Genomic DNA, 18,513 nt, shown 5'->3' with positions numbered 1-18,513 from the left:
TATAGAGTGTGAATGTTGTGCTGCGCTGGCAATAGCATGGACGTCACTGCATCCGTAAGATTGCGTGATCATGTAAGAGCTTACGTCATACACCCCAGCAAAATGGGCCCGGCCCAGGCTTGGGCTTGCGCGGCACGTCATCAACATGAACAAAACCGTGCCCAGGCTGAGCCCGACCAGATTCTTATTCTTATTTATTTTGTAATGCTCCCTCAAAAAAAATTAGGCTTTTTTTCGGCCTGCGTGAGTATAGCCCAACAAATGCTCAAGTCTTATTGCTTAAATATTTGGTCCTCTTTCTATTTTGACGTTTTTAATATTTACAAATCCAACAACTTAATGTCATTAGGATCGGATCAAATTGAGCAAGTGCAACCAAAGTTTGAGCCAATGTTGGTCAATTGAAAGTTTTGCTGCCTGAGACTCCAAAATGACTGTATATCAAAAAAAAAAAAAAAAGATGGATGGCTGCAATGCTATGAGGAGTGAGTCTTCCGAGGGTCATTGGGGCCTCCTAAAAAGATCTACACTCGAGCTTTTGTTGGGCTAAGTCAGACTTAATTTTCTGATTTTGCTTTAACGAGGGTCCTGTCCCTGAGATGTTTTACCAACCAAGGCCAAAATATCATAAAAGGCTCTGATCAAGGCAACGGATATTCTTTACTTGGAAACTAATAACAAAGAAATTCAAATTCAAATTATAGTTTGATACAGAGTTTGTATCCTTTAAGAAGGCCGTAAGACTTTGGTCCTACTCTAGTTTTGGTCGAATTTCGGGACTTAACAAAGAGGAAGCTGAGTATCTTTGGTAAGAGTCAAGCCAATCCAATCACTTGCTCCTATATTTTACTTATTAATTTTAACAAAATAGAAGGCCAAAGTTTTACAAGAATATATCTCTTTGGCCAATGAAAGAGGGACGGGAACCTAATCCTGTAAAGCCTTCAATTGGCCGCCTATTTTTGTAAATAACTACTAGACTAAAGCTCTTCTATAGGGGTTGATGAGGACATCAACTATTTAGATACATGTGCTACAAGTGATCTTTAGGTGATTGATCCATTACAAGGACTGATTACACGGGCTTGTGCACGTCGTTTAACTCGTAAGGTAAATTTTTTACTCGCTGTCCATACTACTAATTATAAGGATGGGATGCTACTCAATTTTTGTGAATTTTTTAATGCTTAGTAATATGGGAGAAACACCTATAGAACAGCCAAGTCGGACGGGGCTTAAGCCAACTTCAAGTCGGAGTCGAAACTTGGATCGGATTCAGCAGACAGCGCCGTACTAAAACGGCCATAACTTCTTCATATGGAGTCCAAATAAGGTGTTCTTTGATGCGTTGGAAAGCTAAGGACGATAGCTTTGTTTTGGTACTAGTCCCAGCTCCAGATTCACGATGGATTATTTTGTGTTATCAAAATAATGTGCTGTGTCACAATTTTTGTCATAAATTTGGGTCATATCGGGCCTTGTAAATGTGTTCGGGTCTAAGCCCAAGTTGTGGACGCCCCTCTGGTCACCTAAAACCCTAGCATGCCCCTCTTCATATATCTAGTAGCCGTCATCATAGACTTTTTGGATTTTTCTTAGATTAATCTGTCATTGAACAGTTTTGCCGTCGTTTGGTTTGTGAAACCCCAACTCGTGAGCTTAATTATATTTGTAATTTCAGATTGTGTTCTTTCGTGTTCTTGCTTGTTTTCTCGATTCGTTTGCAGGAATTAGCCTTCTTGGCGAGGTCAATCGTGGCGCACGTGGTTGATAACTAACGGAGCAGTGGTGTAGCGATTGTAAGGGTTGCATTCTGTCCTGATCGGAAGCCTTGGATCGTTAATGTCGAGTCTACACCAATCGACTTACCATTACCTAACGAAAGATCGGGCCTAATCCTCTCATCAACTGGTATCAGATTTTCAAGTTGCCCGCTAGGTAATTTCATTTTTCCCTTAGATTAGTTCTGTTTTCATCACCTAGAGTTTACACAAATTCTAAAATATTTCTCTTGTCCGCTGTCCTACAACCTTTTGGGCCTTGCAGTTTCGTTTTTAGTGTTGTGTTGTTGAGTTTCTGTCCATCGTGATCGAGTCTTGTTGCTAGTCTAGAGCAGTGTTCACTAAATCGGGTGTAACTTTTGCCTATGAACTCGGATTTGGACGTTCTATACGCCATTGGAAAGCTAATTTTGAGCCCGACGTGAAAAAAGCAACTCGTCTTTGACCTGTTGCTCTGTTTGACCCCCAAATTCAACTGTTTAGACCCTATTTCGGGTCTCAAAAGTTTCAGCACCCGTTTTTCACATCCTGCTATCTACCGCTTTATGATCTGTTTTGGCTTTGCTTGCTTCCAAATATTGTGCCTATCCTTTTTAGACCCTTTATAAGTGTGTGCTACAACATCTGAAAAAGAAAGTATGCAAAAAAAATATTATGGTAAAAATCAGAAATATTAAAGGCAATCAGATTGTGGTAGCACACTGTGTTCTTTGTGCTTGGTCCTTTCTTTCAGCTTGTTGTGTTAGGTCTAGGGACACGCTAGGGACCAGCAACGATAACTACTTTGAACATTTATTCAACTTTACTAATCTGATTACGATTTTGCTACTCGTTGCTACCATATTGTTCCGTGCCAAGCTACACTTTCTCTTGATCAGAACAGGTCCTCTCTTGCAATCATACCCTCGCTCGACAAGTTATCAAGAAGTAGCCGCCGATTGTTCCACCTGTTTGCGTTGGTAAGAACACTTGTAAGAGCGTGGTAAGACGCTTGAGTGTGTGTGATTCCACTGCCTAATAGTGATAGGGATAATTTTGTTTTGTCCTTTGCTTTCTACTAACCATGGCAGATGATCCGACGGATTTCAAGAACTGTGTCTCCAAGGGAGAACTTAACACCCTCGTTTAGCAACAGAATCAAGCGTTGAACGACATGATGACAAGACAAAATCAAACATTGAACGACATTGTCACAAGGATGAATGACATGAGAGCAAGCATTGCTAATCTAGTCACACGGGTGAACGACATTGAGCTGCAGGATCTACAGGAAGAAGATGCTTCAGACAATGATGACCCCAATGCTGGACATGAAGATGATGATGCTGGTGTTTTTGTGGGGCAATATTGGAGGGCATAAATTCAACGCCGGCCGAACAACAATAACAACAATCGTAACCACCGCATTGGAGGTAATGTTTGAGGTAATGATGATCACTACGCTAAGGTCAAGTTTAAGATACCCTCTTTTGATGGTTCATATGATGTTGATGCTTATTTAGATTAGGAAATGATGGTTGAGCAGAAATTTAATTCTCACATGGTTCCTGGCATATATAGAGTTAAACAAGCCACTAGTGAGTTCACTAATTATGCAATTATATGGTGGAATGGGTTGGTAAATGCTGGATTAGAACCTACTACTTGGGAGAGATTAAAGCATGACATGCGTAGTAGATTTATACCCCTTGAGTACAAACGAGATTTAAAAAAAAATTTGCAGCGCTTCAACCAAGGTAGTCGATCTGTTAATGAATACTATAATGAACTACACATTGATGTCCTTTGCTATCGTATACAAGAAAATGATGAGTATACAATGATTCGTTTTTATTCGGGGTTAAGACGTGAGATTTAGGACTTCGTTGATTATAGAGATTATAATACCATGGATAGGTTGTTCCATTTTGCTATGTTGACAGAGAAAGAATTGCAGGGACGTGAGCCAAAGTCGCGGAACATTGGGAGTTCATTTTCCTCCAGATCGCAATCGGGCAAAGCCAAATCAGCCTCGTTCGCTCCGGCATGGTCTGTTGCCCCCTCCGATAATAGGGCGCGTACAGCAGCACCGTCACCACCAGCATCACATACAATCAAGGTGAGCAAACCTGTTTTTGTGCAGCAACCAGCAACGAAGATCACTCCTTCAACTGGCTCCATGAGTAGTTCAGTGAGTATTGTGTGCCGCCGTTGCAAGGGCATGGGCTATGTCATGAAGGACTGCCCCAGTCAACGCGCTTACGTTGCAACCGATGACGGTGGGTACACCAGTACTCTTAGGGGTAGGGTAGGGGTGGTCAACTTACGTATAGAAAGATATTAAGTTTGTAGGTTGCAATAGTTAATGTGCCAATAATAGATGAATAAAATGTAAATTAGCTCCAATATATGTTCTTGATCGCTTAAGCTTCTTTTTAATCACATACTGAGAACCTAAATTTGATAATAGCAATTTGGCATCAAAGCATGTTGTGTAAGAGCTAGTATGGCCACAGCATGGCTCGGCTGAGGAAAGAAGTATGGCTCGGTTGGCCGGCTAGTGCGTAGCCGAGGTCTGTTCTACGTGTATGCGCATAATATATTTGTTGTGTGTCTATATATATATACATATATATACATATATATACATATACATATATATATATTGTCTATTCTACTCCCTGCGCTAAAAATAGCTATTTAACACCCTGGCCGCGCGCGCCCTCCGACCCTGATCTCCTGAACCACCCCGCCAACCAGACACCCAGCCCGCAACCGTAATTCATTTGTTATTGTAACCGTATATCTGTTCATTATTTTACGATTGGACGTTACCATTAAATGCATTGTTTCCTATAAGTAAATTCTTATTCATTACGACCGTACATATGTAACCTCCCCACTAACCAACACGTTGCTCCCCAGCCTAGCCTGCAACCGTAATGCATTAGTTATTGTAACCTTATATAGGTTCATTTTTTTTCCGCTAGATGTTACCACCACCCGCAACTGTAAAAAACACAAAGACGCTCCCCGCAACCGTAAAATATCGACCACCGTGAATAAAAAAACGAAACCACCCCCTCTTTCCTCCTATTTCATTCCAGTTTCCATCCCATGTCTCTCTCCTATCCAACTCTCTCTCATATCCAATGCTCAAATCTTGATCTAGATCGGCGGCAGCGGCAGTGATGATGGATGCCAAGAAGGCCATGATGCACGCAGATGTGGATGTTGGATGCACCGGTGGCAGCCCCCATGGGAGGTCGCATCTAGCCTCCCTCCCTCGTCGAGTGTTGCCCGCGCGTAGGGGAGTGGCGGGCACGACAAGATTGGGCATGAGGCGTCTTCCTCTTCCTCCAACTAGTAGGACAAGCACCGTGCAGGCCCTGCTGGCCACCCTCATGATGCGAAGCACCGGCAAACGTCCTTGATCCGGTAGCCATCAGTGCGGATCTGACTTCTGAGTGAAGGGCGTGGATATGAGTTGAAGTGGCTCGCCCATGTAATGGATCTGAGCAGATGTGACTAATTAGGTCTATTATTTTTGTTGGTTTTCTATAAATTGGGCATGGTTTCTTGATCGATCAATTACATGTAGCTGTTGGCTAGATTAGTCAATTTTGGGCTTCTTCAATGGAGCAGATTCTAATGTTGTATTTTATCTCTGTTTTGATCTATGCAGTAACTGCAAATGTATAATCCAGTAGGTCGGATCTTCTCGGCACAATCCCCAGCACTGCAGGCTTTGTTACACATCTATCCTCCTCTCCTCCTCAGGCAGACATGGTGACAGGGACACCCACGGCAAGGGTGATGACGGCGGCAACAACGTACTACAGTCATCCATAAAGATATTAGTGTAGAATTTAGTAGTGTTGAATGTAGAATCCAATACATGTACTAATATCATCTATTAGTAGGTATTGTGTAATATTCATTATTATTACAATACAAAATTTAGTAGTACAATTCCTAAAATCATGTATTTGAAGGAACATAATCAAGTGCAGGAACTATGCAATATTTCACTGTTATGCGACATGGATAACATTCTTTGTTTCAAGTAGTATGTTCTCTGATGTAACCATAAAAGGCTTGTCATTATACGGCTTGCAATACGAAATTCTACGGTTAAAGTCAATAGAGTTTACGGTTACGAATACTGGGTTTTCACGGTTGCGAGCTCATCATACTGTGTTTTACGGTTGCAAGGTGCTCGCCAGAACTCAATACGTTAAAAATCAGGGACCAACACTGTGTTTTTACAGTTACGAATATCAATTTTACGGTTGCGAATGATAATTTTACGGTTACAGGTGATCGCTGGAGCCTTGCTACGATCGGGACGTGGGAAGGCCGGGGCGTTAAATAACTATTCTTAGCGCAGCGCTAAGAATAGCAGCGTCCTATACATATATATACATATATATACATATACATATATATACATATATATACATATATATATATATGAGAGGATATGATTTATACAACAAATATATCATACAGATAACGAGAAAGAGAGTCTCCGCTACATCTTTGTCTATTTGACTTCTTGTGATTGTATCTATTGTGTTGATCGTGACGAACGGAGTGGGAAAGGTCCTGACCGCTGGTAACATGGTAATACAACAATAACTACCAGACAGAGCCATATCTTTGATCAAAGTTTTGAATAATTCATATTATACTAACATATTGTACTGAAAATTATACAAATGTGTGTAAAGCATGTGCAACGCATGGGTTGGCGAAGAATTAAAACTAGTTGTCATTCAATTTCTGGTGGAAAACTAATGTTAGAAATATAGTTCCTAATCCGCAAGTTACAAATGACTGCGTTCGTATCTTATGTGAATCTCAGGGCCGAATCCTTCAAGCCACAAAATTGACTTTCCGTGGAAAGACAATAAGTCAGCTAAGATGACTGAACTGACTCAGCATTTTAGTATTCAGATTGTGAGGCGAATTTTTGTGTTTAGAATAATATTCCAAACATCAAAGAGTATCCAGTACACCATCAATCACGAGATAGTTTAAAAGCGGAAATTGCCCCTTTGTAATGTCCTCAACTAGTTAGTTAGTTACCTACATACATACTCTAAAAAAGGTAGTTACATACATAGAGGATCTAAGTACCCACCGCGAACGTAAGCAAAAACCAACGGCAAGAGCAATGCCAGCACACCGATCAGCACCCAAGAAAATGGCCACGGCTTCATTACCGGGCCGCCGACCTGAGAAACTGCAGGGGCCGGAGAGTCGTCGTTGTCAGTGAACCATGGAAGCTGGAGCGCGGCGGCCGCTGTCAGCCTCTTCTTCGGATTGCACGTGAGGAGTCCTGTGAGGACCTCGAACCCGTCATCGGACAGAACGTCATCATGGACCACCTCACCCAGCCGGTTGCTGTTCCGGCTCTTCCCCACTCGCCGTTGCCGCGCTCTCCATTGCTTCACCTCTTCAGCAATGCCTCGGGCATCTGGGTCCCGGGTCATCTTGATGGCCCGCATGGTTCTCTTGCCCGGGACACCGAGCACGTCGAATATCTTGTAGAGCTGGCCCGCCACGTCGTCGTCGTCGTCCCCGTCCCACAACGCAAACAGCGGCTCGCCCGTGAGGAGTTCCGCCATCATGCAGCCGATCGACCACGAGTCGACGAGCTCAGTATCACCGCACAGTGCCGGCAGCAATGCCTCGGGCGCCATATACGCCATCGTGGTTCTGTACGCCACGTCCGTCTCGGACACGGACGTGGCCTCCCCGTAGTTCCCGATCTTTACTACGTTGCCGCTGTCACCCACGAAGACGTTAGCAGGGTTTATGGCGCGGTGGACGATACCGCGGTCGTGCATCGCCTTGGCCGCGCTCAGAACCTGCCGGATGATGCGGCGCACGTCGTGCTCCGGAAAGGGCTTGCTGCGGCGCTGGCTATCCAAAACGTCGCTCAGGCTAGGACCGACGTGCTCCATGATGAGGCAGTACCGCCCGGTGCTCGGGTGCCGGCCGACGCCGTGAAAGCCGACGAGGGAGGGATGGCCGCGACAGGCTGCCATGAAGCACGCCTCCCGCAGCACACGCAGGGCAAGGACGGCCTCCTCCTCCTCAAACTGCAATGATACGGTCTTCAAGGCGAAGGTCTTGCCGGTCACGCGGTGGCGCACCTTGACGACGTCGCCATTGTGGCACGCCCCGAGCACGCACTCCTCCTCGAACTGCACGGTGCTGAGGATCCGGGGACTCCTCATCCTCGTGGTCGTCCCTGCAGGTCGCGCCGCCGCGTCGCCCAGATTGTACATAGCGATGCAGATGCAATCAACACCGACGCGCCGGACCGTCGTGTCTGTTCCTCGAGCGGCAAGATTGCGGATCTTGGTGCAGAGGGCAGAGAGTCGCGAGCTGACGCTGGGCATGGTCGTCTTTCCTGAGGCAGCCTGCTCCGCCTCCACGTCCATGTCGGCTTTGACACGCAACGGCAGGCAGACGGTGGTGGCAACTGCTATGCCTGGGAACGGAAGCGAGGGTCCATAGATATATAGACCAGCCATGCAGTGGTCCGGCTACAAATCGTGGACGGTGGCGCGAGCAAGAGTGGATTCGGAAACGAAAACGCGTTGCACTCTCCACGCAAGCGAAGGGAAGGGATTTCGGATTTCCTCGGTAGAAAAAATAAAGAGATTTGCTATTTATCTATCGATATATTTTTCTATCAAAATCTATCTAATTTATGGCCGTGCGATTTCTTTTATTTTCATGCCAATTTGATGGAGGTTCGTGTGGGGTTTTGATTCTGGTTTTTTTTCTAGCGCATCCGACCCGTTAAGCTGGTTGAATACACGCACTCTCTTTCGCCCCTTTCTCTAACATCTTTCTCCAGCTCGCACTCTCTCTCTTATCCTTTCTTTTCTCACTCCCACGCAATATCTCGTTTCTCATATAGGCAAAGGCGACGCAATTCATCGTCTTGCTCTCTCTCGTAGCGCATGCCATCTTCCTATGTAAGTGGTCGGTTGATTGCTTCGATTCAAACGATTTTTTCTTGTTTTGTTTCTTGGCTCACTACTACAGAACACCACATAATAGCCGCCACCTTCAGTGCCGGTTCAAAGAAACCGGTTCTGAAAGTGGTATCAGTGCCGATTCTAAAACTCCCGCCCGCGATTGAGGGCCTGGAGTTAAGAACCGGCACTGATAGTTACTATCAGTGCCGGTTGGTGGTTAGAGCCGGCACTGATAGTCTGCTACAGTATAAATATAGCCCATCTTCTTCCCCGTCTCGACCCAGAAAAGAGCCGCCGCTGCCGCAGCCCAATGTTACAGCGCCTCCTTGCCATTTTTTTTTTGGCGATTCAAGGTTTTTTTTGCGTGGTAGCCTTTAAAATTTGGAGGAGTCAACTGTTTTAAGGTTAGTGAGATCTATATTTCATTTTTGGATAGATTACTTGGTAGATTGCTCTAGGGTTGATGATGGATGGTGCTTGTTCCATGGTTATGGATTTAGAGATGTTGAGATCTAATTTAGGTAAAGTTTGCAACTTTGTCGTTGTTAGATGTATAGAGATGATCTACATTTGATTCTTAGTTGGATTTTAGGTGCTAGATTTCTCTAGGTTTGAATTTAGGTGGTCGTTAGTTGGTGTTGAAATTTAGAATGAGCAAGAGCTCAAATATCCATATAAATTAGAGAAAGGTCGTAATTTTATCATTGTAGATGATTTAACGAGTAGATTAAAAGTCATATGTAAATAGAGTTGGGTGCCTACATTAAAATCTATGGATAATTGGAAATTTGCCACTTGTTGAACCGTTATTGCCATTCAAAAATTGCAAAAATACCATTATAACTGTCATTCGAGTGGCATCCAAAGATAAAAAATCAGGGAGGTATTTGCAAAATGTCCCTAAAATCTAGCTCTAATTTTCTAGTATGTGGATTGCGTATATTTTTAAAGTCATGAATTTTAATAATAATTCAGTGGATTTTCTCTGTTAATTAATCAATATAGTGAATTTAACATGTACAGTTGATAAAATAATGTGTTATAGGGATGACATGTCCAGGCACGGGTCGCAATCAGACTCGGCAGCCTTTGGAAGGCGGGTCCCCTGACCCGGCCCAAGTACCGGAAGGAGATGGGCCGTCAAATAGGGACCAATCAAGATGCGAGGTAATTCGATGAATATGTTCTAGATTTTGAAATGTTTAATGATTATAAGTCTAATGTGTTTAATTATAATGATTTGCAGATAAACCGGTCATGGATCTACAAGGAACGAGGGCCAGAGTTCATTGTTGGCATCGAGGCTTTTTTGAGGGCTGCCACGGTGTACAAGAAGCCAAAAGGGAAGCGTGACGAGCACTAGATATGCTGTCCGTGTGTCGACTGCAAGAATGAGAAGCAGTTTTCAAACATAGAGTAGATCCGTGCACACTTGATTCGCAGGGGTTTCAAGGCTGGCTACACCCGTTGGACTGAGCACGGTGAACTTGCAGATGTTGGGTGTGAAGGGCAACCAACAGTCGAAGGAGACGGAGGCAACGATCCAACGGCTAACGAAGACTTTGATATGTCGGCATTTGAAGATACTTTTGTCGAGAACGATGATTGTGACACTTTTGTTGGCAATAATGAAGAAAGTATAGAACAAATGTTGCGCGATAGGGAGGGGGACTTCACCATTGAAAGACAACATCAAAAGTACCAGCGCATGATAGAGGACTCTAAAACACCAGTTTACCCGAACTGTAAAGATGAGCATAGCAAGTTTCATGTGGTGCTGACACTGATGCAAATGAAGGCTAGCAATGGTTGGGCCGATAAGGGTTTCAATGAATTGTTAGAATTCTTGAGGGAATTGCTTCCAGAGGGGAACATGTTGCCCAAAAACACGTACCATGCCAAGCAGGTTGTCTGCCTGTTGGGATTGGAAGTAGAGAAAATACATGCATGTGGAAACGACTGCATGTTGTTCCGCGGCGAGGATGCAGACTTGGAAGCATGTCGCCTTTGCAATGCACTACGGTACAAGAGCAACGTTGATGATATCGAGAGCGATGGCGTAGGGGTGAAGAGAAAGAAGAAAAGACCCCCCGTTAAGGTGGCTTGGTATTTCCCTATAGTCCCCCGTTTGAAGCGATTGTTTGCTAACAGAGCGAATGCCGAGCTGATGCAATGGCACGCCGAACAGCGCAAGAAAGATGGAATGCTTAGACACCATGTTGATGGCATGCAATGGAGGAGATTCGATTCAAAATACAAGTAATTCAGAGATGAAGTGAGGAATATAAGGTTCGGGTTGAGCATGGATGGGATGAATCCTTTCGGCAACACGAGAAGTACTCATAGCACTTGGCCTGTGACTCTCTGTATCTACAACCTTCCACCTTGGATGTGCATGAAGCGGAAGTACCTTATGATATCTCTGCTGATTAGTGGGCCGAATCAATCAGGCAACGATATCGATGTGTACCTCAAACCATTGGTGGAAGATCTTCTTGTACTGTGGAAAGATGGCGTACGGGTATGGGATAAGTACAGACGCGGGAATTTCATCCTGCGCGCGATGCTGTTCGTGACGATTTCAGATTGGCCTACTCTTGGTAACCTATCAGGGCAGACTGTAAAAGGGTACAATGGATGTGTTCAGTGCTTGGAGGAAACGGAGGGGCGGTGGCTAAAAAACAGCCGAAAAATGATCTTCATGGGTCACCGTAGGTTCCTCCATCCGGATCACCCATATCGCAAGAATAAAAGAGCTTTTGACGGGATAATGGAGCTTCGTCAAGCTCTGAAGATTCGCAGTGGAGAACAGGTATTTACGATGGTTAATACACTTAGAGTTGTACTTGGAAAGGGGCCAGGCAGTACTAAAATGCAAGCTGGGCAAAATGCTCCCATGTGGAAAAAGATGTCAATATTTTGGTTGATGCCTTATTGGAAGTATCTTATGGTCCGACACGCAATTGACGTCATGCACATGGAGAAGAATGTGTTTGATAGCTTAATTGGTACCTTACTAGACATACCCGGTAAAATAAAAGATACACTAAATGCATGGCTAGACCTGGAAGAAATGAACCTCAGGAAGGACCTACACTACATACAATTAGACAACAACAAAAAGAAACTTCCCACAGCTTGCTACACTATGAGCAAGAAAGAGAAGATCCGCCTGTGTGGTTGCTTGCGTGATGTCAAAGTTCCGACCGGTTACTCCTCCAATATCAGGAACTTTATAAACATGAAAGATACGAAGTTAGTTGGTATGAAGTCTCATGATTGTCACATGATGATGACGCAGATGCTTCCAGTTGCAATTCGAGGTATTCTGTCGGATAAGGTTCGAGACCCAATCATTAAGCTGTGTTCGTTTTTCAACACAATTTCACAGAAGGTCATTGATCTGAACAATCTGGCAAAGCTGCAGGAAGACGTGGTCCATACTATATGTCAGTTTGAGACTATTTTTCCTCCGACATTTTTTGATATAATGCCCCATCTAATTTTTTACATTGTGGGTGAGATAAAGAGCCTTGGCCCCGTGTTTCTGCATCAGATGTATCATTTCGAAAGGTTCATGGGTTCTGAAGAAATATGTTCGTAACCGAGGTCGTCCGGAAGGTTGCATTGCCCAAGGGTGGAGTACGGAGGAGGTCATTGAGTTTTGCATTGACTATATGAAACTGAACGCGATTGGTATGCCTATATCTCGCTATGAGGGGAGGCTAAAGGGGAAAGGGACGATAGGTCACTTCAATCCATATCAAAGATCGTGCTTCATTCACTCAAGCACACTTCGCAGTTCTGCAACAGGTAGTTGTAGTGATCCCGTATGTCAAAATGCATGTGAGCATGCTACGCTCCACAAATCCAACGAAGTCAGATGATTGGATCACAAAAGAGCACAGAGATAATTTCGGTAATTGGTTACATCAACTCATGATGGGTAAGGATACCGACGATGCTCTGTTGGAACTGCTGGCAAATGACCCGTCAACTACGATTCGCACATTCCAAGCATACGAGATTAACGGATATACATTTTATACGCGAGCACAAGACAACAAGAGCACTAACCAAAATAGCGGTATCCGTACTGATGCCTGTGACCGCGCTGGCAACAGGGAGACCTACTATGGATTCATAGAGGAGATTTAGGAACTTGAATATGATGAGTTGATGGTACCTCTGTTTTGGTGCCAATGGGTCAGACTCACAGGGGGAGTCAAGATCGACAAGTACGGTATGACTACCGTGGATCTCAAACTTGTCAGATACAGAGAACAACCATTCGTGCTTGCCAACGATGTTGCACAAGTCTTCTATGTAAAGGACCCGGACCCAGCTAACAAAGAGGAGCGTCACGTGGTTCTTCAAGGAAAAAGAAAAATCGTCGGTGTTGAGAATGTTGTTGAAGATGAAGACTGCGACAAATTCGAAGACCTGCCTCCTTTTGGAGAGAATGTCGAACAGCCTCTCATTGATGACACTGCAGAAGCTACCTACATACACCGCGACCATAACGAAGTATTAATCGTTCAGTGAAAGCTGCTTTCATGTATTTGGTGAAATTTGTATAATATTTAGGTTAAGCTTTATTTTGTATCAAGGACATGTATGGGTGATGTAATAATATGCTTTAATTTATATCGAGTGCATATTGAATTTTTCTAGGTTTATTTTTCAACATAAAACAAGTTAAAAAGATTTTATAAAATTTATTTGCAATTTTCTAGAATTAAAACTAATTTTATATGCAACAAAGCACATTAAAGCATTTATTTTGTCAAACAAAGAACATTATAAGAATTAATTTGCTGGGAAAACTTGTATCAGTGCCGGTTCTATGTAGTAACCGGTACTGATAGTTGCAGTATCAGTGCCGGTTGTACATAAAACCGGCACTGATACTTCAACTATCAGTGCCGAATGTAAATATAACCAGCACTGATACTAGAACCGGCACTGATACGTCTCCTATATTTATCTCCAACACTTAGCCGCATCCTCGTTCCTCTATTCACCCTAGCGCTGCCTTCCTCATTCGCTTCAGTCACCCGAGCCCCGACGCGCCGCTGCCTCCTCTCGACGCCGCCCCGACGCGCCGCTAGCTCCTCCCGACGCCGCCCCGACGCGCCGCCACCTCCTCCGGACGCCGCCCTGATGAGCTGCCGCCTCCTCCCGATGCCGATTTGTCCCCAACCTCTCGCCGTCGTCACCCCCCACGGAGGAGGAGCCGCCGCCGCCGCCATTGACACCGACGCCGAGGACCACCTCTCCTGCTCGGTTTCGGTTTCGGTTAGCAACCCACCCACCCATTTCTAAACTTGTAATCTATTACACATGCAGAGGGTACCAGGAAGCGTCCAATTTGACTCGAACAGCTCAATTTGAATCCTTCAACTCAAATTAGGAGTATTACACATGCAGACCATTGTTTATTTTGATTGCACATGAAAGTGCACTCATATTGACTCCACATTGTGAGTTGTTTTGCAATGACAAAAAATATGCCCATGACCCTAAAGGATGTTGAAGAAGCAATTTAAGTAGGTAAAAGAAAAAGTTATCGATGTGGCTATTATCCCATAAATTGCTAGATCTTATGGTATAAAGCATATAGTAGCTTTTCTTTGAATTGTTCTTTGTTTAAAAGTGAGGCCCAATCTCTGTAATGAAGTTATAATCTTAATAAAGTAGTCACCATCATTTCCAAAAGTATGAATTATTGTAGCAAGTACTTGAATGGTACTTGCTATAGATGGATTCAGGAAGTTAATATCATAACAATTTGCTAAATCAAGTTGGAAGTTTAATTCTGAACCTTGAATGTCATGGCTGAGACTGTAAAGATGACATAGCATATCATTCAGTTTTGTTATCTACACGTTGATGTAGGTGCTAGCATAGTTTATCATTCAGTTTTGTCTAATTAAGCTTTGTCCATATGCATACTCAATGCTATGCTTTTTCTTAACATTTATCAAATTTTAGGAATACACCGGTATGCAACATACTGATAAGCCCAATATTACTTTAAATCTTTTCAAAAGAACCTATTTAGTTTACTTCAGATCTTTTTCTCGGCATTCAAGATGAAGAATTAACCGAATTGTACAAGCAGCCATAATTTGATTGTATAGAATTGGGAGTCCGTACCAGGAGTTCAGACTTTCAAACAGTTTATTGGTATCCGGCACTGCAACTGATTGGTTGTTTATATGCACCCTAGATACTTTCATGGAGAGTGAAAAAAGCCTTTATATAGAAGCTGTTCTGATTTAATTTCAGAAATGAAACTCGTGATTAGAAAAATTTTAATCTATTTGACTGGGAGGTAGATAAGGATACATGTAGGTTATGGATATTCTACTTCTTTTTCTTACCAAATGGAAAATAAATAAATAGCAGTGATAGGTTTAGCTGCTGTTTGCTGGCAATATAGAAAGCTAGAAACAGAGCATGCTTTGATAAAGAATTGATTAACGATCCTAGTGAAATAATGCTTGCGCAATCCCTAAATCTCCTAAAGCTAGAAATAATAGACTCTGCTATGTTTTCTTTTCTTTCTGTGTTCAGTAACGTCTCAAAGACATGGTTTTTGTTGTTCGGTTAATGAAGATATCTTTGAGGCCACCTGCAACTTGGACGCTGCTCGGCAGCAGCATGGACGCTGTGTTTATCTGCTGCTCGGCAACATACATAAGTGAATTGATTTTGTTCTGTGCGCATGTGTTTATCTGCTGTTCTGCTTGTGTATATACATTGTGAAAAACGTGCTGATATGTTGCCCAGATATTGTTATTTTGCTGCATTTGTCACTCTATTTTTGCTTTGTGGCTGTATAACTGCTATGCTAGGAGTTATGAGTGCCAATATGCCGTTGGTGTTAAATCCCAAAAGCAATAATGCAACATCGTTCAAGTTAGTGCCTTTGGATGCTCCTGTGGTGGAGCACTATTATGAACCTTGTAGTAAACTTGTTTAACTCAGTATCTATGCCCGATTTTCATTGAGTGTTTCATTCCATACCTCTTTCTATCAGTTTCACAAACTGACTCCACTTGCGCAATTCCTAAATCTCCTAAAGCTAGAAAGCTAAGGTAGTATTGGTTTACTTGATGTCGATGATGGAAGTATACAACCTTTAAGAGATCTACTTGATTTCTGAAATGTGAAACATTGTCACTGGATCTGCAGATATCCAAATAACATGCTTTTTTCTAGAAAATATTACCTATTTTTGCACTTTCTATAGATTTATTGGAAATATTCTGGTTGGTTTTGTTAATTCAGTGTTGTGTTGGCACTAGCAAGTTGGCAGTTTTATTACTTACCACTAGCAAGTTGGCAGTTTTATTTGGTTATGCCGGAAATATTTAGAAGTGCAAACCTGCATTGCTGTTCCTATCCTTACAAGTTACTACCTATGGAAATTAGTTGTGTACAAAAGGATAACACTGACCTGTTTCCGGGTTTTTATTTTGTGGCATAGGATTAATGCAGAATTTGAGTAGCACACACCAAGCAATAAAATCTTTGATCAAGCTATATGCTTCCTTAAATTTTTCCAAAAGAAGTTCAAGTCATCCTCCATCTCAATACAATTAAAATTGTCAAGAATTCTTCATAGCATTAGTAAAGGGAAATTCGATATCTTTGTATATATAGTTTTGTCATTGATTCTAATATGTGCCTTTCATTTATATATATAGCTCTGAATATAGCTTTGTATATATAGCTTTGTCATAAATTGGAATGTCATATGTGTTTTCCTATCCATTTTGGATGGTTGTAGAACAATGACTAATGGTTGGGCGTGGACCATCGAAAAGATCGATGATATAGTTGTAGACCTAAGGAAGATGACTAACGAAAGCTTCAATCCCTGTTTGTGCAAGTGCTCTATGGATGCGAACCGGCTTGTACTCCAAATTGAGGAGGTAGTGAGTAGGCTTCAGAAGTTGTCCATTCAATCGGCCACCTTGAGGGCGATAATGTGGATTCTAGCGTGGACCCGAACGACGTGGTTCCTTATGACTACATTGAGGGCGATGATGTTGGCCACATTGAGGGCAATGAGTACTGGTGGTTGTCGAGTGATGATAGCGACGAGTAGTTTGAATGTATAATGCTTGTGTGGACCTGATTATTATGTGTTCTGTACTCTGGCTATGAACACTTGTATAACTGAAACTGATGTATGTTGTACTTATGGACCTGATCAATATGTTGTACTTTTGCATTTCTGTGTGCCTTATGCCCTTGCATTTTACGTCCCTTTCTCCTTATTTCTTCTATGTTCCAGTATAGCATTCGATTTTAGATTATCTCTAAATAAAGTGCTTCTTGTGTCTAAAATGTTGATGTAGGAATAACACGTACGAAATCCAACCGCTGTGCACGGCCCCGTCTCGTCTCCCCTCCGATACAAGGTCCCTCAAGTCCGGCTCCAGCCTCAGTATATGATGAGCCTGCAAACATGGAGCCGGACCAGACATGGGGCAGTAGCCCGAGGTTGTATTTGAACATGGAACAGTTTGAGTTGGAGACAGCCGCTGAGGCTGCGCAGGGCACGGCCGAAGATGATGCACCGGAGGGTCAGATCGACCCTGATGCTGATGCTTCGGGTGGTGACGAGATGACTGGAGAAGAGAGGAGTGGACGAGGTCCCAGCAAGATGCCTGAGGGACGTTTCATCATCGCTGAGGTCAATGCAGTCGGGGAGCCCACGAGACCAAAAGTTATTCTGGGCCCGTACAAGACAACAATCGGGTGTCTGGTGAGGGACCATGTTGCAGTCACATATAGAACTTGGAGAGGCAGATGGGATGACGTGTGGGTGGTTCCCGAAAATATCAAGGATCTTATGTGGGGCAAGTTGTTCGCAAAGTTTGAGTTCCCTGAAGGATGCAGTATGGCCAAAGCGAAGAGTCGTGTCCTATCAACAATATCCATCGCGTTCAAGAATTTCAAGGGTAAGCTGTGGAGAAATTATGGCTTGGTGGGCCGGACACCAAAATAGGACCATTATCCGACGGTTCAACCATTCTGGAACGATTTCATAGAGCACAAGCATTCAGAGGAAGCACAACGACTAAGTGAGATCAACAAAGCCAACTCACGGAAGAACGTGTACCCCCACAGAACTGGCTCGCGTGGGTACGTGAGGAAATACGACGAGTGGGATGAGATGGAAGAACAGGTAACCCGCAGTGGTGCCACACCTCAGATGGCTCCCTGGATTGAACGAGCGAAGCACTATCTGTACGCGAGAGGGGTGACCTTGGCGGCAGATGGCAGTCTGAACTTCAAAAGCGACAGAGAACAGGAAGTGATGCAGAGAATTGCAGATGCCCACACCCAGTCTTCCCAAGGCTCTTTCAGGCCGGATAGGGAGAACGACCAGCTAACCTTGGCACTGGAAACCAAGGAGCACCCAGGTCGCAACAGAGGCAAGGGTGTGGTGCCCTGGAAAGAGGGATTCCCAGAATCCGTCGAAAGTTATAGGAGTCGGAAGAGAAGGAGAGAAGAGCTAGAAGACCTGCTGGCTGTAGTGTGACAAGAACTTGCGCAAGAGCGTCAGATGATAGACACCAAAAGCAGAGAAATCAACAGAATGATAACCAACAGAGAACTACAAACAGAAGACAAATGGATGTCTTAGTCTTACAAAAGTTCATTCTTGTAGAACAAGCAGGTCAAAGGGCTATTAGTTGATATTTATGGTAAGAAAGTATGGTAAACAGACC

The 18,513-nt window shown here is 43.5% G+C and overlaps 1 protein-coding gene across 1 annotated transcript; it reads right to left on the bottom strand.

Moving 5' to 3' along the window:
* Positions 1-5,536: 5,536 nt before the first annotated feature.
* On the bottom strand, positions 5,537-8,308 carry LOC133889415 (putative cyclin-dependent kinase F-2). The gene is made up of 2 exons (XM_062329945.1): positions 6,989-8,308; positions 5,537-5,596 (listed from the first exon to the last, which is right to left on the bottom strand). The coding sequence occupies exons 1-2, from the start codon at positions 8,306-8,308 to the stop codon at positions 5,537-5,539; spliced, it is 1,380 nt and encodes a 459-aa protein (XP_062185929.1).
* Between the last annotated feature and the right edge of the window lie 10,205 nt (positions 8,309-18,513).

The sequence above is a fragment of the Phragmites australis genome, chromosome 13 (genome assembly GCF_958298935.1).
Source record: "Phragmites australis chromosome 13, lpPhrAust1.1, whole genome shotgun sequence".
In the NCBI taxonomy this organism is placed as follows: Eukaryota; Viridiplantae; Streptophyta; class Magnoliopsida; order Poales; family Poaceae; genus Phragmites; species Phragmites australis.
This window is presented reverse-complemented; position numbering and strand designations above follow the sequence as displayed.

Excerpts from the sequence above, each read along its gene's own strand:
- LOC133889415 (XM_062329945.1), bottom strand. The coding sequence starts at position 8,308 with ATGGCTGGTCTATATATCTATGGACCCTCGCTTCCGTTCCCAGGCATA. Across the intron at positions 5,597-6,988 it reads TTTCTCAGGTCGGCGGCCCG|TACGTTGTTGCCGCCGTCAT; the intron begins GTAATGAAGCCG and ends GGATGACTGTAG.